Source organism: Papio anubis, chromosome 9 (assembly GCF_008728515.1).
Source record: "Papio anubis isolate 15944 chromosome 9, Panubis1.0, whole genome shotgun sequence".
In the NCBI taxonomy this organism is placed as follows: domain Eukaryota; kingdom Metazoa; phylum Chordata; class Mammalia; order Primates; family Cercopithecidae; genus Papio; species Papio anubis.
The window spans coordinates 9,270,276-9,297,141 of NC_044984.1; the positions used below are offsets into that span (position 1 = coordinate 9,270,276).

At 37.5% G+C, this 26,866-nt stretch overlaps 1 protein-coding gene across 6 annotated transcripts; it reads right to left on the minus strand.

Annotated features, from left to right (window-relative positions):
- Nucleotides 1-460: 460 nt before the first annotated feature.
- Nucleotides 461-26,119, minus strand: CLEC2D (C-type lectin domain family 2 member D). Of its 6 annotated transcripts, XM_021922022.2 has the most exons (6): nucleotides 25,938-26,069; nucleotides 14,654-14,761; nucleotides 7,639-7,823; nucleotides 2,835-2,938; nucleotides 2,651-2,732; nucleotides 1,555-1,656 (listed from the first exon to the last, which is right to left on the minus strand). In XM_021922022.2, the coding sequence occupies exons 1-6, from the start codon at nucleotides 26,014-26,016 to the stop codon at nucleotides 1,555-1,557; spliced, it is 660 nt and encodes a 219-aa protein (XP_021777714.2). In that variant the 5' UTR covers nucleotides 26,017-26,069. The 6 variants fall into 6 exon arrangements, with proteins under 6 accessions (XP_021777712.2, XP_021777713.2, XP_003906007.3 ...); XM_003905958.5 differs by lacking the exons at nucleotides 1,555-1,656; nucleotides 2,651-2,732 and adding an exon at nucleotides 552-734; XM_021922019.2 differs by lacking the exons at nucleotides 1,555-1,656; nucleotides 2,651-2,732; nucleotides 25,938-26,069 and adding exons at nucleotides 552-734; nucleotides 20,114-20,138.
- Nucleotides 26,120-26,866: the final 747 nt, after the last annotated feature.

The window sequence follows — 26,866 nt, forward strand, 5'->3', positions numbered from 1 at the left end:
TTGCCAAGAGAATAAATCTCAAATGTTCTCACCACAGAAAATGATAAGTATGTGAGATGACGAAATATTAATTAGTTTGATTTAATCATTCCATAGTGCACACATGTATCAGAACATCACATTTTATTCCATAATATTTTGATTTTTATTTGTATATTTCCCAGTTAAATGACATTGAGTACATTTTCATATACCTGTTAGTATAAGAAATAAATTCTTGCCGGGTGCAGTGGCTCACGCCTGTAATCCCAGCACTTTGGGAGTCCGAGGCAGTGGATCACGAGGTCAGGAGATCAAGACCATCCTGGCTAAGACGGTGAAACCTGTCTCTACTAAAAATACAAAAAATTAGCAAGGCATGATGGTGGGCACCTGTAGTCCCAGGTACTCAGGAGGCTGAGGCAGGAGAATGGCGTGAACTCAGGAGACAGAGCTTGCAGTGAGCCAAAATAGTGACATTGGATTCCAGCCTGGGTGACAGAGTGAGACTCCATCTCAACAACAACAAAAAATAAATACAATTTTAAAAAATAAATTCTTTGCTCATTCTAAAATGGGAAAAATGGGGTTATCAGTTCCAATGTGCTTCTAAAGATTAGTTGGGGCTTTGTTGTAACATCTGGACATATGTATCTGGTTTGGAACAAATCCACTTCCTCTCTGTGTAGTACCTGGCACTACTGGCACCTTTGTCATTCAAATAGGCACACTCTCCTGCTCCCAGGATAGGAAACCTGCAAGAGAAGAAGCAGAATCAGTGTGTCACTGAACATGTCTTCAAAAGCAGAGAGAAAGAAGATGAGAAAGTGAGAAAACTAACATTAATTCAACCTCTAAAAATAACGTTGTTTTTCCTTATGTAGCGGTGACTAATTAGTCAGTGGGCTTTGCTTAGCAGGAGATGTTATAAATTAACTACCGGAATAGTGCAAAGTCCTGAATCAAACCTATTTCATGTCTGTAAGCGTAATATTCTTTCCAGTACATCCAAAGCCTTAGCTGGCTGATGGGAGAAATCTGATACCTGTTTTCTTTTACACCGTTTCCCAACATTTTGCTGCCTTAAATAACTGAAGACTCAGCAGCTATATCTAAAAACCATGCTTGATTTTATTCCTCCGACTTCCCTGTTTGTTTTAGTACTGGAACTGCAGTGCTATTTAGCTGAGTTTAGATGACTTGGCACAGATATTTTAGGTCAGCATTTGGATTATAAATTTCTCCTCTTTGCTCATTGGAATCACTATCATCTATGATATGATTTGCTAACTGTTGAAACACGCTAGACCTTAATCATATAATATTTCACATTTCTTTAAGTGATGAGCAGTTTCTAACAACTGCTTAGTTAACAATATATTTGATCCTTAAAATATTTTGAGAGGCCAGGCGTGGTGGCTCACACCAGTAAGTAATTCCAACATTTTGGGAGGCCGAGATGGGAGGATTGCTTGAGCTCAGGAGTTCAAGATCAGCCCAGGCAACATAGTGAGACCCCATCTCTGGAAAAAAAAAAAGCCAAGCAAGGTGGCACACACCTGTAGTCCCAGATACTCAGGAGGCTGAGGTGAGAGGCTCACTTGAGCCAGGGAAGTCAAGGCTGCAGTGAGCTATGATGGTACTACTGCACTCCAGCCTGGGTAACAGAGTGAAACCCTGTCTCTCAAAAATACAAACAAACAAAAAAAAAACATTTTGAGAATTAGGTAGAGAAAATTTACTACTTCCGTATTGTAAAATAGGAAATAAAAGTTAATTCTAGATATTTATAAAGCAGTCACAATGTGCTGGACAGTGTAGATACAGCAATGTATAAATGTACGTGTTCTCTGATTTCTAAAACTTACCATCCTATCCAAGGTCAAAAGCTAATGAGAAAAAACTCATTTCAAACCTGCCAATGTCAAGTCTGGGGCTCTTCTTATTAAATAAAGTTATATTTCCAATATTGATGAATGTATTATAATAAAGTAGCTTTTCAAAACCGTCTCATCTCTCAGACAAACGTTGAATGAAATTGTGTGAATCCAATTTTTCCAGCATTATCTCAAATATTTTTAGTAATCTAAATATCCTATAAATACACAACTGAGATTAAATTTTCTAGTGCCAAACTTTACCCATTTACAAATTTTAAAACTATCATTTTATTTTAAATAATAGGTGTAATTGCTGTCACTCATAATCTTTCTCTGAAACATCAAAACCTCTGTTCCAATGAGATCACTTGGACTCAGGAAGGGGAACATCACACACCGGGGCCTATCATGGGGAGGGGGAAGAGGGGGAGGGATTGCATTGGGAGTTATACCTGATGTAAATGATGAGTTGATGGGTGCTGACGAGTTGATGGGCGCAGCACACCAACATGGCACAAGTATACATATGTAACAAACCTGCACGTTATGCACATGTACCCTAGAACTTAAAGTATAATAATAATTAATTAATTAATTAATTAATTAAAAAAAAAAAAAAAAAACCTCTGTTCCTCACATCAACCCTGTGAAATCAGGAGGACAAGTGCAATTTAACTTTGTTGTGGAGGTCAGGAACAGACTTAAAGATAATGTATGGTTTGCTCAAAATGAAAGTGTTTGAAAATGACATAGATAAGCCTGGAGCCAAGTTCACAGTCAGTCTACCTCACCATGACAGGTGTTGGATTCATTTGAAGAACTTGTGAAGCCTTTGCAACATACAAGTTGGCACCATCTTCTTTTATGACTAATCTTAAAATGAGAATTTTTAAAGCATGTAACTAGAGAATACTTTAGATTTAATGCAAAGTAAATTCAAATACAAATATTACTGCCAGATTTTTCAGAACTTACTGTCTTGTCCATTCAGTACCATTTATCCATTTCCATGGTTGGCCTTGCTCTCTGCTCAGCCCAATCCAGTGATCAGAGGGGCCTTTATATCTCAACAGGAAATTCTTTCAGAAAACACAGAGATGATAGTCATTAATCTAACATAACCCATCCTCTCCCAGAAATGTTGCTGCTATGCTATATTCTTACCTACTCATAATTTTCTTCATTTTTATTTTGTATTGTTTAGTAACACACACAGAATAGGTATGCTACATTATATATATCAAAAGAAGATAATTTAAAACTGAGACAAATTGTTGATAATTTGGTTACTTTTGTTTCTGTATAGTACTTCTTTGTATGACTCTTCCCCAATTTATCTATTATACTATTGGTTGACACCAGGGTTTTATCAAGTTTGGAATGTATGCTGCTATGACATTCTTGTCACTTGTCCTAGAATAGAATTTTTAGGCCCCAGGATATGCTTTTTGTCAACTTTAAGAAATGACACTAGGCCAGGCTCCTGCAATCCCAGTACTTTAGGAGGCCGAGGTGGGAGGATCACCTGAGGCCAAGAGTTTGAGACTAGCCTTGGCCAACATGGTGAAGCCCCCTCTCTATTAAAAAAATACAAAAATTAGCTGGGCATGATGACACACAGCTATAATCCCAGCTATCTGGGAGGCTGAGGTGTGAGAATCATTTGAACCTGGGAGACAAAAGTTGTGGTGAGTCAAGATCATACCACTGCACTGCAGCCTGGGCAATAGAGTGAGATTCTGTCTCAGAAAGAAGGAAATGACACCAAACTAATGTAAGTGTACCAAATTATCCTCACAGCAGCAGTGTAGGCTGGTTTCCTTTGCTGTGTTTGCTTGTCAGCATGTACTGTCCTTTTTATGATTACAAGTTCTGAATTTTAATGCAATTAAATATATAAACAATTTCGTTTATTAGTAGTAAATTTAGGGACTTCTTAGGTAAATCTTTTACTCTTCCAAATCATAAAGATGACTTTTATTTTTGCTTTACTTTTTTTAGTTCCTTACAGTGTACAGTTAGGCTATCGATTTGAGACCTTTCTTCCTTTTTAGTTATCTGTTCACAGCTATAAATTTCCCTCTTAGAACTACGTTTGCTGTATACCATCAATGTGCTATTTGTATTTTTACTTCATTTGTCTCAAGGTATTTTCTAGAGTCCCTTGTGATTTCTTCTTTGACCACTGGCTGTTTAAGAGTGGGTTTTTAAATTTCTTCATATGCGTGACTTTTCCGGTTTTTCTAGTTATCGATTTCTAACTTCATTCCATTGTAACTGCAAAAGATTCTTTTTATGACTTCAAACTTTTCAAATGTATTAATATTTTTAGGTTTTGTGGTCTAACATATGGTCTATTTTGAAGAATGTTCCATGTGCACTTGAGAAGAATGAGTATTCTGCTCTTGCTGGGTCGATTATTCTGTATATGCCCATTAGGGATAATTGGTTTATAGTGTTGTTCAAATTTTCGATTTCCTTATTGATATTCTGTCTAGTTGTTTAATATCATATTGAAAGTGGAATATTTCATTCTCCAACTTTTCATACAACCGTTTGTTTCTCCCTTAAATTATAGCAATTATCACTTCATATATTCTGGGGTTCTGTTAGTAAGTACATATATTTTATGACTGATAATTACTTTGCTATGTCAAAATTTTTATCAATGCATAATGCCCTTCTTTGTCTCTTGTAAAATTTTTTACCTTAGTTTATTTTGTCTGACAAAAATATTGCCACTCAACACTATTTTGGTTACTACTGCTTGTATGGAATATCTTTCTAAGTCCTTTTACTTTCAACTTGTGTCCCTATATCTAAGACAACTCTCTTGTAGACAGCATATAGATGAGTCTTGTTTTTCTTTTTAATTTATTTGGTTTTTAGCCAACTTGTCAGTCTCGGCCCTTTCATAGGATGGGTTCATCCTTTTTTATTTAATGTGATTACTAAAACAAAGTTTACTTTTGCCATTTAATCATTTGTTTTCTCTATATCTTATATGTCTTTGTTTCTCAAGTTGTCTGTTACTGACATTTTTTGTATTTAATTGATTTTTTATAGTGTATTGTTTTCCTTTTTTCCTTTTCTGTATATTTTTAGTAATTTTATTAGTGGTTACCTTGAGAATTATAATTAGCATCTTGAACTTGTAACAATATAATTTCATAATATCAACATAGCTTCAATAACTATGCAAACATTTTGATCCTATATGTCTTCATCCCTCCTGCTTCGTAAGATTGTCACAGATTGCATCTTTATACATTATATGACCACTCTCATAGATTTATAATTTTTATTCATTTGCCTATGAAATTATAGATAAATATAAATATAGAAAGCTATAAATAGGAGAAGTTATAAATTATATGACACATACAGTAATTCTGGGTTTTATATTTACCTCTATTGTTACCTTTATGAATATTCTTTATTTTGGGGGCTCCTAATTGCTTTCTAGTGTCCTTTCAGTTCAGCCTCAAAGGTTTCCTTTAGCATTTTTTGTAGCACATATCTACTGGTAATAAAATCCCTTAATTATTAGTTATCTGAAAATGTGTTATTTTTTCCTTCATTCTTGAAGGACAGCTTTGCTATATATAGAATGCATGGTTGGCAGTTTTATTTTTTCTTTCAGACATTTAAATATGCCATTCCACTGCCTTCTGATCTCCATGGTTTCTCAGAGAAAATTAGCTATTAATTTTATTCAGGGTCTTATGTAAATGATGAGTTGCTTCATTCTTGCTGCTTTCAAAATTCTCTCTTTGGATTTTGTCAGCTTGACTATAATTTGTCTCAATGTAGATCTCTTTAAGTTTACCCTTTTGGAGTTCATTGAGCCTCTTGGGTGTATATATTTATATATTTCCCCAGATTTTGGAAAGTTTTGTTCATTATTTCTTTAAGTGTATTTTTCTGCTTCTCTTTCTCTTCTCTTTCTTGGATTTCTACAGTGCATATCTTGGTATGTTTGCTCATGTCCTACAGGTTTCTTAGAATCTGTTTATTTGTCTTCATTCTTTTTCTTTGTTTTTCTTGGTCTGGATTGTTTCAGTTGTCTTAGTTTCAAGTTTTCTGATCTCTTACTTCTCAAATCTGCTGTTGAACTTCTTCAGTGAATTTTTAAAATTATTTTAAAATTTCAGTCATTGTACTTTTCAGCTCTGGAATTTTTGCTTGGTTCTTTTTTACAATTTCTACCTTTATATCGATATTCTAATTTTGTTCATTTATTATGTTTTGGGTTTCCTTTAGCTTTTTGTCTAGTTTCCTTTAGCTCATTGGTTATACTTAAGACTGCTGATTTAACATTCTTGACCCATATTTTTAATATCTGGGCCTCTTCAGGGATAGTTTCTGTCAGATTACTTTTTTTTCCTGTGAATGAATCATACTTTACTTTGCATGTCTTGTGTGTGTGTGTGTGTGTGTGTTTTTTTTTTAGAACTGGACGTTATGAGTACTATGTTGTGGTAACTCTGGTAACTTAATTCTTTTGCTTTTCAGGGATTGTCGAATCTTGGTTGTTGTGGTTCAGAGTCATTTGGTCATGATTTTTCCCAACTATTTTTATTCACTGTTGTGCATGGTCATTGAAATCTCTGTTCTGTTATCTCTGCAGTCAGCCAGTTATCTAACAAAAATTGTCTTAAATGCCTGCTTCCCAAATCGAGGAAAAACACATACTATTTATTTAAATCCTTTGGAAGCCACTTCAGCTGATGAGGACTGACGCAATCATAGCTTACTTCTGTTTCTGCCCCTCGGCATTCAAAGGCAGAAATCAGCGATAACCCTGATATTTGGAGAAAAAGATTCTTATTGTCCACCCTGGCAGCAGGAATTCATTACAGGAACATGGGCAGCAGTTCCCATGGCTCCCTGCAATAATGGGGTGTGGAAAATAGTTATTATTGAGTAGAAACGCTGAAATTCACTGGCATAAACCAAAATTTGTCATCCTTTTTATCAAACTCTTCCCTTGATGCTTCCAGTGTTTAACTAGACTCAAGAATTCCAAAATAACTACTTCAGACAGTTTTTGACAGTTTAATAGTTTTCTTAGTGGAGGAACAGATTTCTGTAGCTTTTTAGTCTACCATCCTCTCTGACATCATTCTTGCTTGACTTATTGTTTTTATTTTATTATTTTTTTGAGACAGAGTCTCACTCTGTCACCCAGACTGGAGTACAGTAGCGTGATCTCGGCTAAATGCAGCCTCCACCTCCCAGGTTCAAGCAATTCTCCTGCCTTAGCCTCCTGAGTAGCTGGAAGGCATGTGCCTCCATGCCCAGCTAATTTTTGTATTTTTTAGTTGAGATGGGGTTTCACTATGTTGGCCAGCCTGGTCTCGAACTCCTGACCTCAAGTGATCCACCCGCCTTGGCCTCCCAAAGTCCTGGGGTTCCAGGCATGTGTTGCTGCTCCTGGCCTTGTTTGATTTATTTTGAAACAATGTTGCTAACTTCTTACACATTTAAAATTGTGTTTTTACCAGTACTTTTCTAATCCTTATTTGCACAGTTTTGGCTCACAAGTCAAAGAAGCCTCTGGCTTGCTTGCCTTCTGGGCCTGTTCCTGCCATGAATGTTAAGGTAATTTTAGATGGTTCACTGTAAAATGTAATACATGCTAGGTTACTATTTTCTTATACAAAAAAAAAAAAATCAATATAAGGCAGATGTCTAAACCTACCTCTTAGATAATTTCACAGGAAAAAATATCCTTGTAGGCCTGAATCTTTGATTCTGACCAGAACTATTTTCTTACCAGTTCCTGGAAGCTTTCAATCTGAGCAAGAGCAGCATCTTGTGAGTCACAAAACCTCTGACTTGATGTCCAGTTCTTGGTGTCATCAGAAAAATAGAAACACTTTCTTTGAAAACCAATCCAGCTTTCTGGGCATGCAGCTTGAAGACATACTGATGACTTTTGATGGCAGTTAGCTCTTATTGCTGAAAATAAAATAAAAATAAATAAAATTTAAAAAATAAAATAAAATAAAAATTTATACTTTTATATTGTATTGTATAAATTACCAAGTGCTAATATACTTTCTGACATTCTCATTAAGTATTAAATGTATTATTTTCATTTTTCAAATGAGAAATATGATGCTAAATATAATTGTATACAGTACATAGCAAATGGCAAAACTGAGATTCAAACTCATGCCTTCAGCAGGGGGTGAGCTGAAAAAGGAATTACTTAACCTTGCTCTGGGCCATGTATCTATTTGGCTCTCAACAGTGTTACCCTTTCTTAAAATATTAGATACATTAATGATAGCATTTGATCAGCTTTGGAGAACAGATGGTTCTCCACGTGCTCTAGATCAGGGGTCCCCAACCCCTAGGCCATGGATCAGTACTGGTCCATGGCAAGTCAGGAAGCAGGCCGTACAGCAGGAGGTAAGCAGTGAATGAATGAGTGAAGCTTCATCTGTATTTACAGCCACTCCCCATCACTCATTACCTCCTGAGCTCCTCCTCCTGTCAGATCAGCAGTGGCATTGGATTCTTATAGGAGTGAAAACCCTATTGGGAACTGCTCATGTGAGGAATCTAGGTTGTTGGCTCCTGGTGAGAATCTAATGCCTGATGATCTGTTACTGTCTCCCATCACTCACAGATGGTACCATCTACTTTCAGAAAAACAAGCTCAGGGCTCCCACTGATTCTACATTATGTTGAGTTGTATAATTATTTTACTATATATTATTACACAATGTAATAATAATGGAAATAAAGGGCACAATAAAAGAAATGCACTTAAATTATCCCCAAACCATTCTTTGACCCCAGTCTATGAAAACGTTGTCTTTCACAAAACTGGTCCCTCGTGCCAAAAAGGTTGGGGACTGCTGCTCTAGATGACTTAGTAAAATGAAGGGCAGGACATAGACACCTCATGTGAATAAGCTTTCTTGATGTGAAAAGGCCTTGTATATGTCTAAATACTATCATAAATATGAAATAAGTTGTTGTACAGTGAGCTTCCTTCCGCTAAGGAGATTTAGTGAGGTTTTCTACAGTTTGAAGGCAGCAATACCTCATGGACAGGCTTTTCTGACCCACTTCTTATATAATTAGAAGAAATGCTCTCTTCATGTGGGATCTAAAGCAATGAATGTTTCTGCAGATAGTTGTCACTGAGGCCCTAGTAGCTGACTGTTCATCTTCTGTTATATGATCCCCTTCTCCCTTCAACTCAACAGTTCTGAAAGTGTCTATTATAGACCAGAATGCTGGGTATTCATAGAATCATTACTACCAATTGGCATCACTATCCTTGGATTTGGCTCTTATGAGATGAGAAATCATGCTTGGTTATGAATAATAACTGGTGTAATCTGAATGTCAAATCATAACACCAGGCAAACATGTATTGTACCTGGTTTGGTATCATAAACTAGGTACCAAATTATAACTATTATAATGTAATTCCTTGAACCAGACCATAAGGCAGGATGACTTTCCCCAAATCTGTGCATCTTTGCTGTGCTATCACTGCTCCTCTATCAACCAGTTTAAAGAAAATGACCAGACCAGAGAGGGCAAGATGGCTGATTAGGAACAGCTCCGGTCTGCAGCTCCCAGTAAGACCGATGCAGAAGGCAGGTGATTTCTGTATTTCCAACTGAGGTACCTGGATCATCTCATTGGGACTGGTTACACAGTGGGTACAGCCCACGGAGGGCAAGCAGAAGCAGGATGGGGCGTTGCTTCACCCAGGAAGCACAAGGGGTGGGGGAGCTCCCTCCCCTAGCCAAGAGAAGCCGTGAGGGACTGTTCTGTGAGGGAAGGTGCTATCTGGCCCAGATGCTATACTTTTCCCACGGTTTTTGCAACCTACAGACCAGGAGATTCCCTAGAGTGCCTACACCACGAGAACCCTGGTTTTCAAGCGCAAAAGTGGGCGGCTGTTTGGGCAGTCACTAAGCTAGCTGCAGGAGTTTTTTTTCAATGCCCCACCGGTGCCTGGAACCCACTGAGACAGAACCATTCACTCTACTGGAAAAGGGGCTGAAGCCAGGGAGCCAAGTGGTTGTGCTCAGTGGGTCCAACCCCCACAGAGCCCAGCAAGCTAAGATTAGCTGACTGGAAATTCTTGCTGCCAGCATGGCAGTCTGAAGTGGACCCCGGATGCTCAAGTTTGGTGAGGGGAGGAGCATCTGCCATTACTGAGGCTTGAGTAGGCAGTTTTCTCCTCACAGTGTAAACAAAGCCCATGGGGAAGTTTGGACTGGGCAGAGCCCACCACAGTGCTGCAAAGCTACTGCAGGCAGACTGCCTCTTTAGATTCCTTCTCTCTGGGCAGGACATCTCTGAAAGAAAGGCAGCAGCCCCAGTCAGGGGCTTATAGATAAAACTCTTATCTCCCTGGGACAGAGCACCTGGGGGAAAGGGTGGCTGTGGTTGTGGCTTCAGCAGACTTAAACATTCCTGCCAGCCACCTCTGAAAAGAGCCATGGATCTCCCAGCACAGAGCTCGAGCTTTTCTAAGGGAAAGACTGCCTTCTCAAGTGGGTCCCTGACCCCCATGCCTCCTGACTGGGAGATACCTCCTACCAGGGGCTGATAGGCACCTCATACAGGAGAGTTCAGCTGGCATCTGGTGGGTGCCCCTCTGGGATGAAGCTTCCAAAGGAAGGAGCAGGTAGCAATCTTTGCTTTTCTGCAGCCTTTGCTGGCGATACCCAGGCAAAGAAGAAATGGATAAATTCCTGGACACATACACCCTCCCAAGACTAAACCAGGAAGAAATTGAATTCCTGAATAGACCAATAATACGTTCTGAAATTGAGGCAGTAATTAATAGCCTACCCAACCAAAAAAAGCCCAGGTCCAGACAGATTCAGAGCCAAATTCTACCAGAGGTGTGAACAGGAGCTGGTACCATTCCTTCTGAAATTATTCCAAACAATAGAAAAAGAGGAAATTCTCCCTAACTCACTATATGAGACCAGCATCATCCTGATACCAAAACCTAGCAGAGATACAACAAAAAAAAGATAATTTTAGACCAATATCCCTGATGAACATCATTGCAAAAATCCTCAATAAAATACTGGCCAACTGAATCTAGCAGCACATCAAAAAGCTTATCCACCACAATCAAGTCAGCTTCATCCCTGGGATGAAAGGCTAGTTCAATATATGTAAATTAATAAATGTAATCCATTACATAAACAGAACGAATGACAAAAACCACATGATTATCTTAATACATACAGAAAAGGCCTTTTATAAAATTCAACACCCCTTCATGCAAAAAACACTCAATAGACTAGGTATTGATAGACCATATCTTAAAATAATAAGAGCTATTTATGACAAACTCATAGCAAATATCATACTGCATGGCCAAACGCTGGAAGCATTCCCTTTGTAAACTGGCACAAGGCAAGGATGCCCTCTCTCACCACTCCTATTCAACGTAGTATTGGAAGTTCTGGTCAGGGCAATCAGGTAAAAGAAAGAAATAAAATGTATTCAATAGGAAGAAAGGAAGTCAAATTGTCTCTGTTTGTAGATGACATAATTGTATATTTAAAAAACCCCATCGCCTCATCCCCAAAACTTCTTAAGCTGATAAGCAACTTCAGCAAATTCTCAGGATACAAAATCAATGTGCAAAAATCACAAGTATTGCTATACCCCAATAACAAACAGAGAGCCAAATCATGAGTGAACTTTCATTCACAATTGCTACTAAAAGAATAAAATACCTAAGAATACAACTTACAAGAGATGTAAAGGACCTCTTCAAGGAGAACTACAAACCACTGCTCAAGGAAATAAGAGATGACACAAACAAATGGAAAATCATTCCATGCTCATGGATAGGAAGAATCAAGATTATGAAAATGGTCATACAGCCCAAAGTAATCTATAGATTTATTGGTATTCCCATCAAGCTATCATTGACTTTCTTCACAGAATTTTTTTAAAAAAACTACTTTAAATTTCATATGGAACCCAAAAAGAGCCTGTATACTAAGACAATCCTAAGCAAAAAGAACAAAGCTGGAGGCATCATGCTACCTGACTTCAAACTATACTACAAGGCTACAGTAATCAAAACAGCATGGTACTGGTACCAAAACAGATATATTGACCAATGGAACATAACAGAGGCCTCAGAAATAACACCACACATCTACAACCATCTGATCTTTGACAAACCTGACAAAAACAAGCAATGGGGAAAGGATTCCCTGTTTAAAAAATGGTGCTGGGAAAACTGGCTAGCCATATGTAGAAAGCTGAAACCGGATCCCTTCCTTACACCTTATACAAAAATTAATTCAAGATGGATTAAAGACTTAAATGTTAGACCTAAAACCATAAAACCCCTTGAAGAAAACATAGGCAATACCATTCAGGACATAGGCATGGGCAAGGACTTCAAGACTAAAACACCAAAAGCAATGGCAACAAAAGCCAAAATTGACAAATGGGATCTTTTAACTAAAGAGCTTCTGCACACCAAAAAAAGAAAAAAAAAAAAACTATCAAAAAATTTTGTAATCTATCCATTTGACAAAGGGCTAATATTCAGAATCTACAAGGAACTTAAATTTACAAGAAAGAAACAAAAAACTCCATCAAAAAATGGACAAAAGATATGAACAGACACTTCACAAAAGAATACATTTATGTGGCCAACAAATATATGATAAAAAGCTCATCATTACTGATCATTAAAGAAATTCAAATCAAAACTACAATGAGATACCATCTCAGGCCAGTTACAATGACAATCATTTAAAAGTCAGGAAACAACAGATGCTGAAGAGGATGCAGAGAAATAGCAATGCTTTTACACTGTTGATAGGAGTGTAAATTAGTTCAACCATTGTGGAAGACAGCATGGCAATTTCGCAAGGATCCAGAACCAGAAATACCATTTGATCCAGCAATCCCATTACTGGGTATATACCCAAAGGATTATAAATCATTCTACTATAAAGGCACATGCACATGTATGTTTACTGCAGCACTATTCACAATACCAAAGACTTAGAACCAATCCAAATGCTCATCAGTGATAGACTGGATAAAGAAAATATGGCTCATATACACCATGGAATACTATGCAGCCATAAAGAAGAATGAGTTCATATTCTTTGCAGGGAGACTAATGAAACTGGAAACCATCATTCTCATCAAACTAACACAGGAACAGAAAACCAAACACTGCAGGTTCTCACTCACATGTGGGAGGTGAACAATGAGAACACATGGATGCAGGGAGGGGAACATCACACATTGGGGCCTGTTGAGGGTTGGGGGGAACAGGAAGGATAGCATTAGGAGAAATACCTAATATAGATGACAGGTTGATGGGTGCATCAAACCACCATGGCACGTGTATACCTATGTAACAAACCTGCAGGTTCTGCACATTTATCCCAGAACTTAAAGTGTAATTAAAAAAAAAAAAAAAAGTCAGGGACCAGAGCTATAACTGCAAAGCTCTATTAGGAATTTTTATAACTAAAGCCAATCTAAATAACTTTATCTAAATGGGGAAATATCACATCTGAATAGTTAACTAACAATCTAAATGTTAAATAAAACGTAAAAATGATACAAAGCAATAAATAATGACACATTTAAAAAAAGAAAGAAAGAAAATGACGAGATTAAAAGATAGCTTCAGCTATTGGCTCCACACAAGAAATCATTTCCAGTCAAAGTGCTAGCTGAAAGGAAACGAAACACATAATGGATAACAAAGGAAAACAGTCATAAGTGTCAATTTCATATGCTTACTGTAAAAAAAGGGCTATAAATCTAAATTATATTTTAGAATACATTCCCTTGATTAATATTGAGGTATCTACAGACTACAAAAATTGTCTCCTTCCAATTTTTTCTTTCTTAAATAGTTATAATTAGTTGACTTAAATATCTGAAATAAAAAAATTATTTTTGCTTCATAAATGTATAAAGTATATTATCTGTGGTTTCAAAATGGCAAAAGATAATAAGCAAAAGATTCGCAAATGAATAGGAATTATCTAGAACATGGAGTGTTCCAAGTGTTGCTGACTCTAAGTTATGTAAGCAGTATTTGAAGGGTCTCTCCGAAATTACTTCAGAATCCAATAATGGGGGTAGATTTTAGGTTGATACGTAGAGTGGCCTGAGGTTTGGGGAAAGTGTTTTTGTAGTTTTCTATGTCTCAGTTTGGTTTATATTAGATGCAATGCAAGCATGTTTTGAGGTACAAGATAATTTTTATAGCTAAATTGCTTTTAGGGTACTATCACTAAAAGGAGTTTGTTTTCTAGGGAGATGGGCTACATATGCTAAAAAAAACAAGGGCCAGAACATGCTCAAATAGCTAGAAAGAAAGACCAGGCTGCCTGTGATGTTATAGCCACTTAGTAGTTTTGTATACTTTAAACCATCTGTTTTGCTATTTTTCATGAAACAAGGCTGTTGTGGAGGTAAAATTAACTATGTCCCTAGATTGGATAAGGGACTATTTTTCAGTTTACTGTTTTTTAAAATTTTTGCATCAATATTCTTAAGGAATAGTGGTCTGTCTTCTACCTTCTGAAGATTCTGATCTTCTCACTAAACTTGGAATAATGTGAACCCTATTTACATAATTAAAATTTTTGATGCCACTTAAAAAGCTATTGGAGTTTAACTCAATTAGTGAGACAATATATTAAAAGCTGTAAAGAATAACAACATTATTTAGATTCTTTCTCTTCTTTTTACAAGTATAATTCTCTCTAGATGAATGAAGATTACAGTTCACTTACCGCTGAAAACAACCACTCCACACACTATGATTGTCAGAAACATGATTAAGAAAAATAAGGACCAAATTAAGGTAGCTTTACTAGAATGCTCTTTTGAATGCCGATAACCTGGAAAAAATTATTGAAAAACATTTTAGCAATTAAATACATACATAATACTGCCAGAAGCATTAACCATCAAAATGTTATTTTTATTTAATTCCTTCCCTTTTTACTAGAGGATGCAAATGACCTGTCATCTTACGAACTTACTATTCTATCTCTACAGTTTAATTATTTTTGAAAATTAAAAGAATTGATTTTTAACTTTCCAGTTACCATATTCAGGTTACCCTTTCAATTGGAGAGATTCATGCCAACTAAACCACAGGAATGAAATCAACATCCAAATCGTTGGAAATTCAACATAGCAAATTATTCTGATTCCTGTCTAAAAATGTAAAGAAATATTTTTAAACAATATTAAGAGGAGATCTATTGATTAAAATAGACTTAAAAGGCATTGTTTTGGAGGAAAAAAGGCAAAACTGAAATGATAAAGTGATTATGGTAGAGGTCAAATTAGTGTTATTCTTGGAAGGATAGGAGAGTGAATAGTTAAGAATACATAGAGGGCCTCTGAGCCACATAACAAGGATCTTTCTCAGACAATGTTAGTAGTTGTATTAGTCCATCCTCAATGCTATGAAGAACTGCCCGAGACTGGATAATTTAAAAGGGAAGGAAGTTTAATTGACTCACAGTTCTGCATGGCTGGGGAGGCCTCAGGAAACTTACAATAATGGTGGAAGAAGAAGCAAACATGTTTTTCTTCACGTGGCACCAGGAGAGAGAAGTGCCTGACAAAGGGGTAAAAGCCCCTTATAAAACCATAAGATCTCTTGAAAACTCACTCACTATCACGAGAACAGCATGAGGGTAACCACCTCCATGATTCAGTTATCTCCCATTGGGTCCCTCCCATGACAAGTGGGGATTATGAGAACTACAATGTAAGATGAGATTTGGGTGAAGACACAGCTAGGCCATATCAGGAGTCAACAAAGGTGTTTATCTTACAATAATTAATCAAGCTACATATTTGTATTGTATAATTTCCTGTATCTGTGTTATATTTCAAAATGTCTTAGGTTATCTAAAACCTCTTATAAAGTTTATTATTGGAACCCTGTTCTGACACAATCTCTTGCATACAATTCACACTTCTAGTTAATTTATCTAGATTTGTCCTTAGCTAAATAGGCATATTTTTCTCTAACATTCCCCCCAACACTAGAGACATTAGCAAGCTTTACATTGATGTTTCCCAAGATATTTGTCTTAATCAACAGATTTTAGTTTTTAGCAGTTTAAGTTGACAGAAATACTGAATGAAAAATATCGAGTTCACATATGCCCCTGTACCCCCTTTATAAAATATTTAAGAAATCATAAGAGAATCCAGAGGAAAATAAATTCTACATGTAGAGAAACAAAGATAAAAATGATGTTTACATTCTCCTCAAAAACCATGCAAGTAAGAAGACAGCGGAAACAAATATTTAAAGTATTAAGAGAAAAAAACCTTATTAACTTAGAATTCTTTAGCCTAAAAAATTCTTCAAAATGCATGACAAACAAATACTATTTTAGACAAACATTGAGATAACTTGTTGCCAGTAGACCTGTCTTATATCAAAAAACAAAAAAGGTAAATGCAATTATTTTAAACGGAAAGAGAATTATACAGGTTAGAAACATAAATTATATGAAAAAGGAAGAATATAAAAAATAAGTGAAGGTAAATTAAAACTATTTATTTTTCTTATTCTTAATTGATCTAACAAATGACAATTTGTTCAAAATAATAATTGTAGCAATATATTTAATTATGTGTGCTTATATATATCTCTTTATATATATTTACATGCTTATGTATTCTTATATGTAAATAAAATAAATAACAGAAATGACACATGGGATAAAAGCAGGGAATTAGGATTTTTTTAATAGAAGATACAGTACCTGTGAAATGGTATAGTATTATTTGAAAGCAAGCTTATGTTAGTTGTGAGTGTATATTGCAAACACTAGGGTAACCACTAAAATCACATTTTTTAAAGTATAATTGATATACCAAGAATGAGAAAAAAAATGGAACTTTATAAATGCTAAGTTAAAAACTAAACATGCAGGGAAAAAAATGGAAGACAAGGCTGGGTGTGGTAGCTTACACTTATAATCCCAACCCTTTGGGACACTGAGGCAGGAGGATCATTTGAGGCCAGAAGTTCAAGACCAGACCGGGAGACGTAGCAAGACTCTGTCTCTAAAAACATTAAATAAAAATCAGCCAGGCTTTGTGACACATGCCTGTAATACCAGGTACTCAGGGCTTAGGTGGGAGAATCACTTGGGCCTAGGATTTTAAGGGTACAGGGAGCTATAATTACACCATCACTCTCCAGCCTAATGAACAGAATGAGACTCTGTCTCTGAAGAGAATGAAAAATGAAATAGAAACAAAGAACAAAGGCAAAAAATAGAAAACAGAAAGAAATATGGTAGATATTTAATCCACCTATGTTAATAATCACTTTAATATCAATGATCTAAATGCACCAGTTAAAAATCAGAGATTAAACTATACGATATCTGCAGGAAATGCACTTTAAATATAAAGACACACAAACTAAAAGGAAATGGATTGTAAATATATATATATGTATATATATCATACTGGTACAAAAAAAAGAAAGCAGGAGAAGCTATACAAATTTCAAACAGAACAAACCTCAAAGCAAGGAAATTTATCAAGAATGATGAAAATTATTGCATAATGGTATAAAAATTAGTTTTCCAAGAAACTATGTTATGTTTCCACATACCAAACCTAAATGTGCATGCACCTAACAAGAGAGTATTTAACTACATGAGGCAAAAATTAATAGAACTGCAAGGAGAAATCAATGAATTCATTTTCCTAGTTGGTGATTTCAACAACACTCTATTGGAAATGCACAGATCCAGCAGGGTACAGTGGCTCATGCCTGTAATCTCAGCACCTTGGGATGCCAAAAAGACTGGATTATTTGATCTCAGGAGTTCAAGACCAACCTGGGCAATGTGGTAAAACTCTGTCTGTACAAAAAGGCAAAAATGAGCCAAGTGTGGTGGTATGTGCTGGTATTCCCAGTTACTCAGGAGACTGAGGTGGGAGGATTGCTTGAACCCGGGAAGCAGTGGTTGAAATGAGATGAGACTGCACTACTGCACTCCAGCCTGGGTGACAGAGCGAGACTCTGTCTCAAAAACAACAAAATAGAAAAAATAAAAAGAAAGAAAGAAATGCACAGATCCGGCAGGGAGAAAATCAGTAGAACTTAGGTGAACTCAGCAACACCATCAATCAACTGAATATAATTGACATCTATAGACTACTTTGTCCAACAACAGCAGAATATACACTGTCAAGATTACATGGAAAAGTCACCATAATAGACCACCTTCTGGGCCGTAAAACATACCCTAGCAAATTTAACAAAATAGAAATCATACAGACCACAATGTAAATAAATTAGAATCAATAACAAAGAAAAGTTTTAAATCCCACTAATCTCCACAAACATGTGGTGATTAAACAATATGTTTCTAAACAAACACATAGAAACATGTGTTTCTAAACAGGAAGAAATCACAATAGAAATTTTAAAATATTTCAACTAAATGAAAATGAAAATACAGCTTAACAAAATTTGTGGGATGCAGTAAAAGCATTGTTTAAAGAGAAATTGATAGCATTGAATGCATCTATTAGAAAAAAATAAAGATCTAAAATTAATTAGCTAAGTTTATACCTTAGGAAACTAGAAATAGAAGAGTAAATCAGGTACAAAGTAAACAGAAGAAAAGAAAATTATTAGAGCAGAAATAAAAAATGAGACATTAATAGAAAAAGTTATCACAACCAAAAACTAGGTTTTGAAAGATTAAAAATAATGCATAAGGCTCTAGCCAGGCTGTTTAAGGAGAAAAGAGGAAGGACACAAATTACCTATATCAGAAATAAATAAGTAGCAATTACTACAGATCCCATGGATGCTAAAATGGACAGTTCTATGTCCACACAGAGGATCAGTCACTTGAGAGACACAATTTCTCTAAACTCATACATGGAGAAATAGATGACCTAAATATGTTCACATTTATTACAGAAGTTGACCTTCCAAAACAGAAAGCACCATGTCAAGATGGACTCACTGGTGAATTCAACCAAACATTTAAGGAAAAAATTATACCAATTCTCTATAATTTGTTTTAGAAGTCAGAGCAGAGAGACTACTTCTTAACTCATTCTATGAGGCCAGCTTTATCCTAATAGGAAGAATCAGATTAAGACATTACAGGAAAAGAAAACTATGGGCCACTATACCCCATGAACATAGATGCAAAACCTCAACAAAACTTTAGCAAATCCAATCCAATGATGTATAAAAAGAATTATACACTGTGATGAAGTGAAATTTATTTCAGCTATTTAAGGCAAGTTCAGCATTCAAAAATCAATTAATGTTATCCATAACATTAACAAGCTAAAAAAATCACTTGATTATATCAATATATACAAAAAAATTTAACAAAATTCAATAGCCATTTGTGATAAAAACTCTCAGTAAACAAAATTCAACATGGATTTGTGACAAAAACTCTCAGTAAACTAGAAATAGGGAAGAACTTCTTCAACTTAATAAAGAATATCTACAATAATCTACAGCTAACATCCTCAAGTATGGTGAGAAACTTGAAGTTTTCCCACTAAGATCAAGAACAAGGCAAAGATGTCCCTCTCGCCAATGCTTTACGACATTGTTCTGGAAGTGCTAGAAAACACAGTAAGACAAGAAAAGGAAATAAAGGAAATAAAAGGTATACAGATGAGAAAGTAAGAAATAAAACTGTATTTCTCTGCAGATGACATAATCATCCATGTAGAAAATCTTGAAGAACTGAAAATTCTGGGAACTGATATGCGAGGTTATTGATATATAAGGTTGTAGAATGCATGGGTAATATACAAAAGTCAATCACTTTTCTATATGCCAGAAATAAACAAACGGACTTTTATTTGAGAACACAGTGCCATACACATTAGCATTCAAAAAATAAAATACTTAGGTATAAATCTAACAAAATATGTACAAAATCTATATGTGGAAAACTACAAACTGATGAATGAAATCAAAGTAGAACTAAATAAATGGAGAAGTATTTTATGTTCATGGAGAGAAAGACTCACCATTGCCAAGATATCAATTCTTCCCAGCTTAATCTACAGATTAAATGCAATGATAATAATAATCTCAGCAAGTTATTGTGCAAATATCAACAAACTGATTGTAAAGTTTGTATAGATAAGCAAAAGACCCAGAAAAGCAAACACATTATTGAAGGAGATGAGCAAAGTTAAACAACTGATACTACCTGACTTCATGATTTACTCTGAAGCTACAGTAATCAAGACAATGTGGTATTTGTTAAAGAATAGACAAATAAGGCCGGGCACGGTGGCTCACTCCTATAATCCCAGCACTTTGGAAGGCCGAGGCAGGCAGATCACGAGGTCAGGAGATTGAGACCATCCTGGCTAACATGGTGAAACCTTGTCTCTACTAAAAATACAAAAATTAGCTGGGGGTGGTGGTGGGCATCTGTAGTCCCACCTACTCAGGAGGCTGAGGCAGGAGAATGGCGTGAACCCAGGAGGCAGAGCTTGCAGTGAGCCGAGGTCGCACCACTGTGCTCCAGCCTGGGCGACAGAGCAAGACTCCGTCTCTTAAAAAAAAAAAAAAAAAAAAGAATCGACAAATATATTAATGTAAAAGGATAGAAAGCAGAGAAGTAGACTAAAAATAAATAGACCCAGATAAATACAGTCAACTGATCTTTGATAAAGGAGCAAAAGCAATACAATTTTAAAAAGAGAGTCTTTTCAACAAATGATGCTGAACAACTAGATACTAACATACAAATAAATGAATCTAGGCCCAGATTTTGCCTTTTTCCCAAAAATAAATCAAAATGTATCATAGCCCTAAATGTAAAACACAAAACTCATAGAAGATAACATAAGAGAAAGCCTAGATAACTCTGGGTATGGTGATGACTTTTTAGATATAATACCAAGGGCACAATCCATGAAAGAAAGAACTGAGAAACTGGACTTCATTAAAACGAAAAACTTTTGATCTGCAAAAGACATAATCAAAATAATGAGAAGACAAATTATTAATATCATATGTCCTTTGAGAATTGCAAGTTAAAACAATGAGATATCATTACATATTACTTAAGTGTTACATTAAAACACTAACAATATCAAATGCTGGCAAGGATGTGGAGCAACCGGAAGTCTCATGCATTACTGGTAAGAAAGCTAAATGCTACAGCCACTTTGGCAGTTTCTTACAAAAGAAAACATACTTGACGGGAGGGGCCAAAATGGCCAAATAGAAACAGCTCTGGTCTGAAGCTCCCAGTGAGATGAATGTGGAAGGCAGGTGAATTCTGCATCTCCATCTGAGGTACCAAGTTCATCTCATTGGGCAGCTGGTGCAACCCACAGAAAGCAAGGAGAAAGCAGGTGGGGTGTCACTTCACCCAGGAGTTGTACAGGGCGGGGAGACCTGCCTCCCTGAGGTAAGGGAAGTGGGGAGGGTCTGTCCTACCCACCAGGGGTACTATGCTTCTCCCACAGATTTTTGCAATCTGCAGATCAGAAGATTCCCTCATGAGCCTACACCACCAGGGCCCTGGGTCTCAAGCACAAACTTGGGCAAACCAATGACAGCCACTCCCATTGGTGGCTGTTTAGGCAGGCCCTGAGCTGCAGGAGTTTTTACATGCTCCAGTGGTGAGTGGAACTCCAGTGAGGCAGGAGAACCATCCAGTCCCATGGAAAGGGGGCCGAAGCCAAGGAGGAGAGCCCAGCAGTCTCAATCAATGGGTTCTACTCCTGTGGATCCCTGCAAGCTAAGACCCACTGACTTGAGATCCCCGCTGCCAGCAGAGTAGTCTGGAGTGTGCCTGGAATGACCAAGTTCCTGCAGGGAGGGGTGACCACCATTAGTTGGCGGTTTGCCCCTGACAGTGCAAAGGAGCCTGAGAGGTTTGGACTGGGCCAAATTTCCCACAGTGCAGCAAAGTGCTGTGGCAGGTTGTGGCCAGACTGCCTCTTTAGGTGGGATCTTGAGCCATCCCTCCTCACCAGGCGGGCCATTCCTGCAAGCATTCCAGCAGCTCCAGTCAGGGGCTTACAGACAGAACTCTCATCTCCCTGAGTCAGAGTACCTGAGGGGAGAGGCAGTTTCAGATTCAGCGGACTTAATCTTTCCTGCTGGCTCTGAAGAGACCAGATGAACCGGGTGAGTGCGATTCCCCCAGTACAGCACACCAGTTCTGCTAAGGGAACATCAGACTCTCTACATAAGCGGGTCCTTGATCCTGTGCCTCCTGACTGGGTGAGACTTCCCAACAAGGGTCACCAGACACCTCATACAGAAGCGTTCCAGCTGGCATCAGGCCAGTGTTCCTCTGGGGCGAAACTTCCGAAGGAAGAAGCAGGCAGCGATCTGCTGTTCTGCAGCCTCCACTGGTGATACCCAGGTGAACAGGGTCTGGAGTGGCTCCCCAGTAAACTGCAGCAGATCTGCAGCAGAAAGGCTGACTGTTAGAAGATAAACAAACCAACAGAAAGTAACAAAGACAACATCAACAAAAAAGACTCCACAAAAACCCCATTCAAAGGTCATCAGCCTCAAAGATCAAAGATGGATAAATCCACAAAGATGAGGAAAAAAACAATGCAAAAACCCTGAAAATTCCAAAAGCCAGAATGCCTCTTGTCTTCCAAATGATTGAGACACTTCTCCAGTGAGGGCATAGAACGAGGCTGAAGCTGACATGGATGAACTGACAGAAGTAGGCTTCAGAAAGTAGGTAATAATGAATTTCTCCGAGCTACAGCATTATGTCCTAACCCAATGCAAAGAAGCTAAGAAGCATGATAAAAGATTACAGGAGCTGTTAACCAGAATAACCAGTTTAGCGAGAGCATAAATGACCTGATGGAGCTGAAAAACACAGCAAGAGAACATCATGATGCAAACACAAGTATCAATAGCCAAATTGACCAAGCAGAAGAGAAAATACCAGAGCTTAAAGACTATCTTGCTGAAATAAGGCAGACAGACAAGACTAGAGAAAAAAGAATGAAAAGGAATGAACAAAACCTTCAAGAACTACGGGACTATGTAAAAAGACTGAACCTACCACTGATTGGAGTACTTGAAAGAGCCAGGGAGGATGGAACCAAGTTGGAAAACACACTTCAGGATATAACCCATGAGAACTTCCCCAACCTAGCAAGACAGGCCAACATTCAAATTCAGGTAATCCCCAATAAGATACTTCATGAGATGATCAACCACAAGACACATAATCATCAGATACTCCAAGGTCAAAATGGAAGAAAAAATATTAAGGGCAGTCAGGGAGACAGGTCAGGTCACTGACAAAGGGAAACCCATCAGACTATGAATTTTGAGTGACTACAATAAGCCAGTGTAGGTTTATTAATTGTAATAAATGTACTGCCAGTGAAGACTGTTGATGTTAGAGACTGCTATGGTTTGAATGCGTCTCCAAAGTTCATGTGTTAGTCACTTAGTCCCCAGTGCAATAGTGTTGAGAGGTGGGCCTTTTAAGAGGGAATCAGGTCATAATGTCCTTCCTTATAATGCGAGTGGGTTTACTATCACGAAAGTGGATTTGTTATCAAAGCAAGTTTGGTGCCTCTTGCTCTCTCTTTCTTATGCATGTGCTCTCTTGCCCTTCCAAATTCTGCCATGGGATGATGGAGCAAAAAGGCCCTCACCAGATGTGTCTCTCAGTCTTGAACTTTCCAGCCTCCAGAACTATGAGCCAATAGATTTTGTTCATTATAAATTACCCAGTCTTGGGTATTCTGTAATAGCAGCACAGAACAGGCTAAGACAGAGTCTATGTATGTGTGGCAACAAGGAGAAAATGAAAAACAAACAACAAAAAAACTATCTTTCTCACAATTTTGCTGTGATCCCAAAATGGCTCTAAAAATATGGTCTTTAAACCAAAAAAAGAGCAAAAGGAAAAAGGATATACTAGCAGCAGATCTTACAAGAATATCCAAATTTAAAGAGCCATCAAACCAGTGGTGAATTTAAATTTCCCTCCTCTAATATCATGCCCCGAACTTAATACAGCCAGAAACATGGAATTGAGCATCCCTCAGCATAAAAATAGAGAGGGCTCCAGGAGAAGCACTAGAGGTATGGTTTGAGGAACAAAAAAGCAAACTCCTACTTCAAATAGAGTATGAAAACACCACATTTATTTTTTCTCCCTCTCTCTTGTCTACACTGCCATGTGCCTCAAACCTCAGGCAATCTGATGATGGTAGTGGAAACTACAGCAACGTGCAATAGCCAAAACCTTGAGAAAGATCAATCCTCAGCCAGGCGCGGTGGCCCACGCCTGTAATCCCAGCACTTTGGGAGGCCGAGGCAGGCGGATCACGAGGTCAGGAGATGGAGACCATCCTGGCTAACACGGTGAAACCCCGTCTCTACTAAAAATACAAAAGATTAGCCAGGGGAGGTGGCGGGCGCCTGTAGTCCCAGCTACTCGGGAGGCTGAGGCAGGAGAGTGGCGTAAACCCGGGAGGCGGAGCTTGCAGTGAGCCGAGATCCCGCCACTGCACTCCAGCCTGGGCCACAGAGTGAGACTCCGTCTCAGAAATAAAAAAAAAGAAAAGTCAGTCCTCTCCATTCAGTAGAGTTGTGGCTCCATGAGAGTGGGGCCAAACCTCTTGCTTTTTTTTCTTCTTTCTCGCTGTCCTTCTGCCACATGAGTTTAAAGATGCAAAAATGACTGCAGAAGTGTATGGTTCATCAGAATAAAAGGAGCCCCGCGTTTCATGGAGGATGGAAAGGAGAAGCCCCTGGGAACCTGAAAGTACTGGTCAGATGGTGAAGAGGGAGAAACGTTAGAAAGAGATCCATGAACATTATTTATAAACTCCTGGATTCACCTGCCCCTCAACTTATGCATGCCTAGATGTGTTTCTAATTGGCATACTAAAGATGTTAAGACCCGAGCTAATGAATAGAGCATTGCGCAGTTGCCAGTTTCACCCCGGGTTGAGGCATATACCTGAAAAGCTCTACAAAGGCTTTCAGAATGGAACTGACATTGGAACCGGATCCCACAGATTGTCTTCATCCCACCAGTGTGATTGCTTGCTAAAACAATAGTATCAATATTCTCCAAAATTTAAATAAGATCCAGTCTAACTAAATATTTATTCAAAAGTTCAAATTACAGTCCAATATTACACAGCATATGAAGAACCATGAAAATGTAAACTTCGGTGGGGAAAGACAGTACAAGCCAAGGAGGGAAATGACAGAGATGTTGGAACTATCTGACAAATACTTCAAAGCAGTTGGTATAAAATGCTCAAAATACCCAGTGAGTGAAGAAACAAATTAAGTCATTTAACAACATTTAGAGTTCATCTTTTTCCCCCTCTGAATTACCTTTTCTTTAAATGATTACCTTTTAAGATGGGAGGAAAAAAACTCCAAACTTTTAAGTCCTAAGTTATAAAACCTTGATTTTCTCTAACTGTGGCAAAAGACATTTTTTTTCCACTTACTAAATCATCATATAAAGCTTTTCACTTACTAAATCATCATATAAATCATCATATAAAGCTCTCTATATATATAGTTCCAGTGCATCCAATCTAACATAATTACATTAGAATGCCCTAAGTTTTTACTTCAACCTTTGTTTACTTTGTTGATTTGTAAATGTCCTTTACATACTATTTTCTACCTTTTCTCTCTTATGAGCTTCCATGGTAGGTTTTCTACCTATGTAATAATGATAGTATCTTGTATCTGAGTAACACTTTAGAGTTTGTAGTTTTTTTTTAGTGAAATTCACTATTTTTATTTTCAATCATAAACTTAACCTTATCTCATTGTCTTACATGTTTCATTGTTCCCTCTCCTTAGTTGTTACAACTGTGAATATAAATATATGCATATTTCACATGAATTATAAGCCAATTTATAGACTCCCACATTCCATCTCTTATCCTTGAAAACTTCTTACTGGATCAGTACCTTACCTGTGTGAGCCCATCACTACCACTACCTTCCCATTCCAGTCCTCACGTTTACTCTACATCCCAGCTTTTTACCTGGGTTTGCAGGCAATTCGGATGGTGCAATGTCTTTCTCCACATTCTTACTGTCATGCATTTTGCCTCCAGTTACCATGAGTGATCTAAACCACAGTCTGTGTTTTCAACCCCAAGAATGATTCGAAACAAAACGAAACCAAGAAAAGCCCAACGACTAAAATATGTCAGTGTGTAACTGCTCCAGTAACACAGAATTTAAAGCCTTTAAAATAAATATAGCTAGAGGAACAAATGAAACACAAATTATTTCAAAAATCAGCTCATCACAACAGAATAAACTGGTGTTTGTAAGAATTTAAAAGAAAAAAAGTTGAAGCTACTTCTCCAACAGTATTTTGGTTACAAAAGAAACTAATGCTTGATAACTTAAAATTTTTTGACTGTTAAAAAACTATAATTGTATTTTATGTGGTACAAAGCAATATCATGATAGAAAATAAGAATGTATTGAAAGGAAGGAGTTGACTCTCAGAGGAAATGAATGTTAGGTGAGTAAAGACAACAGCAATTTTCTTTTTCTTTTTTTCTTTTTTTTTTTTTTTTGTGGCGGGGGCCTGCGTCTCGCTCTGTCGCCCGGGCTGGAGTGCAGTGACCAGATCTCAGCTCACTGCAAGTTCCGCCTCCCGGGTTCACGCCATTCTCCGGCCTCAGCCTCCCGAGTAGCTGGGACTACAGGCGCCCGCCACCTCGCCCGGCTAGTTTTTTGTATTTCTTAGTAGAGACGGGGTTTCACCGTGTTAGCCAGGATGGTCTCGATCTCCTGACCTCGTGATCCACCCGTCTCGGCCTCCCAAAGTGCTGGGATTACAGGCTTGAGCCACCGCGCCCGGCCTACAACTCAAATTAAAATTCATTCCCAAGAGTTTATGTTCATTCAAAAAATATCTTGTTTTCAATTTCTGCAAGATATTTTGGGAAGTTGCTGC

Excerpts from the sequence above, each read along its gene's own strand:
- CLEC2D (XM_021922022.2), bottom strand. The coding sequence starts at position 26,016 with ATGGTAACTGGAGGCAAAATGCATGACAGTAAGAATGTGGAGAAAGAC. Across the intron at positions 7,824-14,653 it reads TGGAGTGGTTGTTTTCAGCG|CAATAAGAGCTAACTGCCAT; the intron begins GTAAGTGAACTG and ends TTTTATTTTCAG. Across the intron at positions 2,939-7,638 it reads TTGAAAGCTTCCAGGAACTG|AATTTCCTGTTGAGATATAA; the intron begins GTAAGAAAATAG and ends GTTTTCTGAAAG.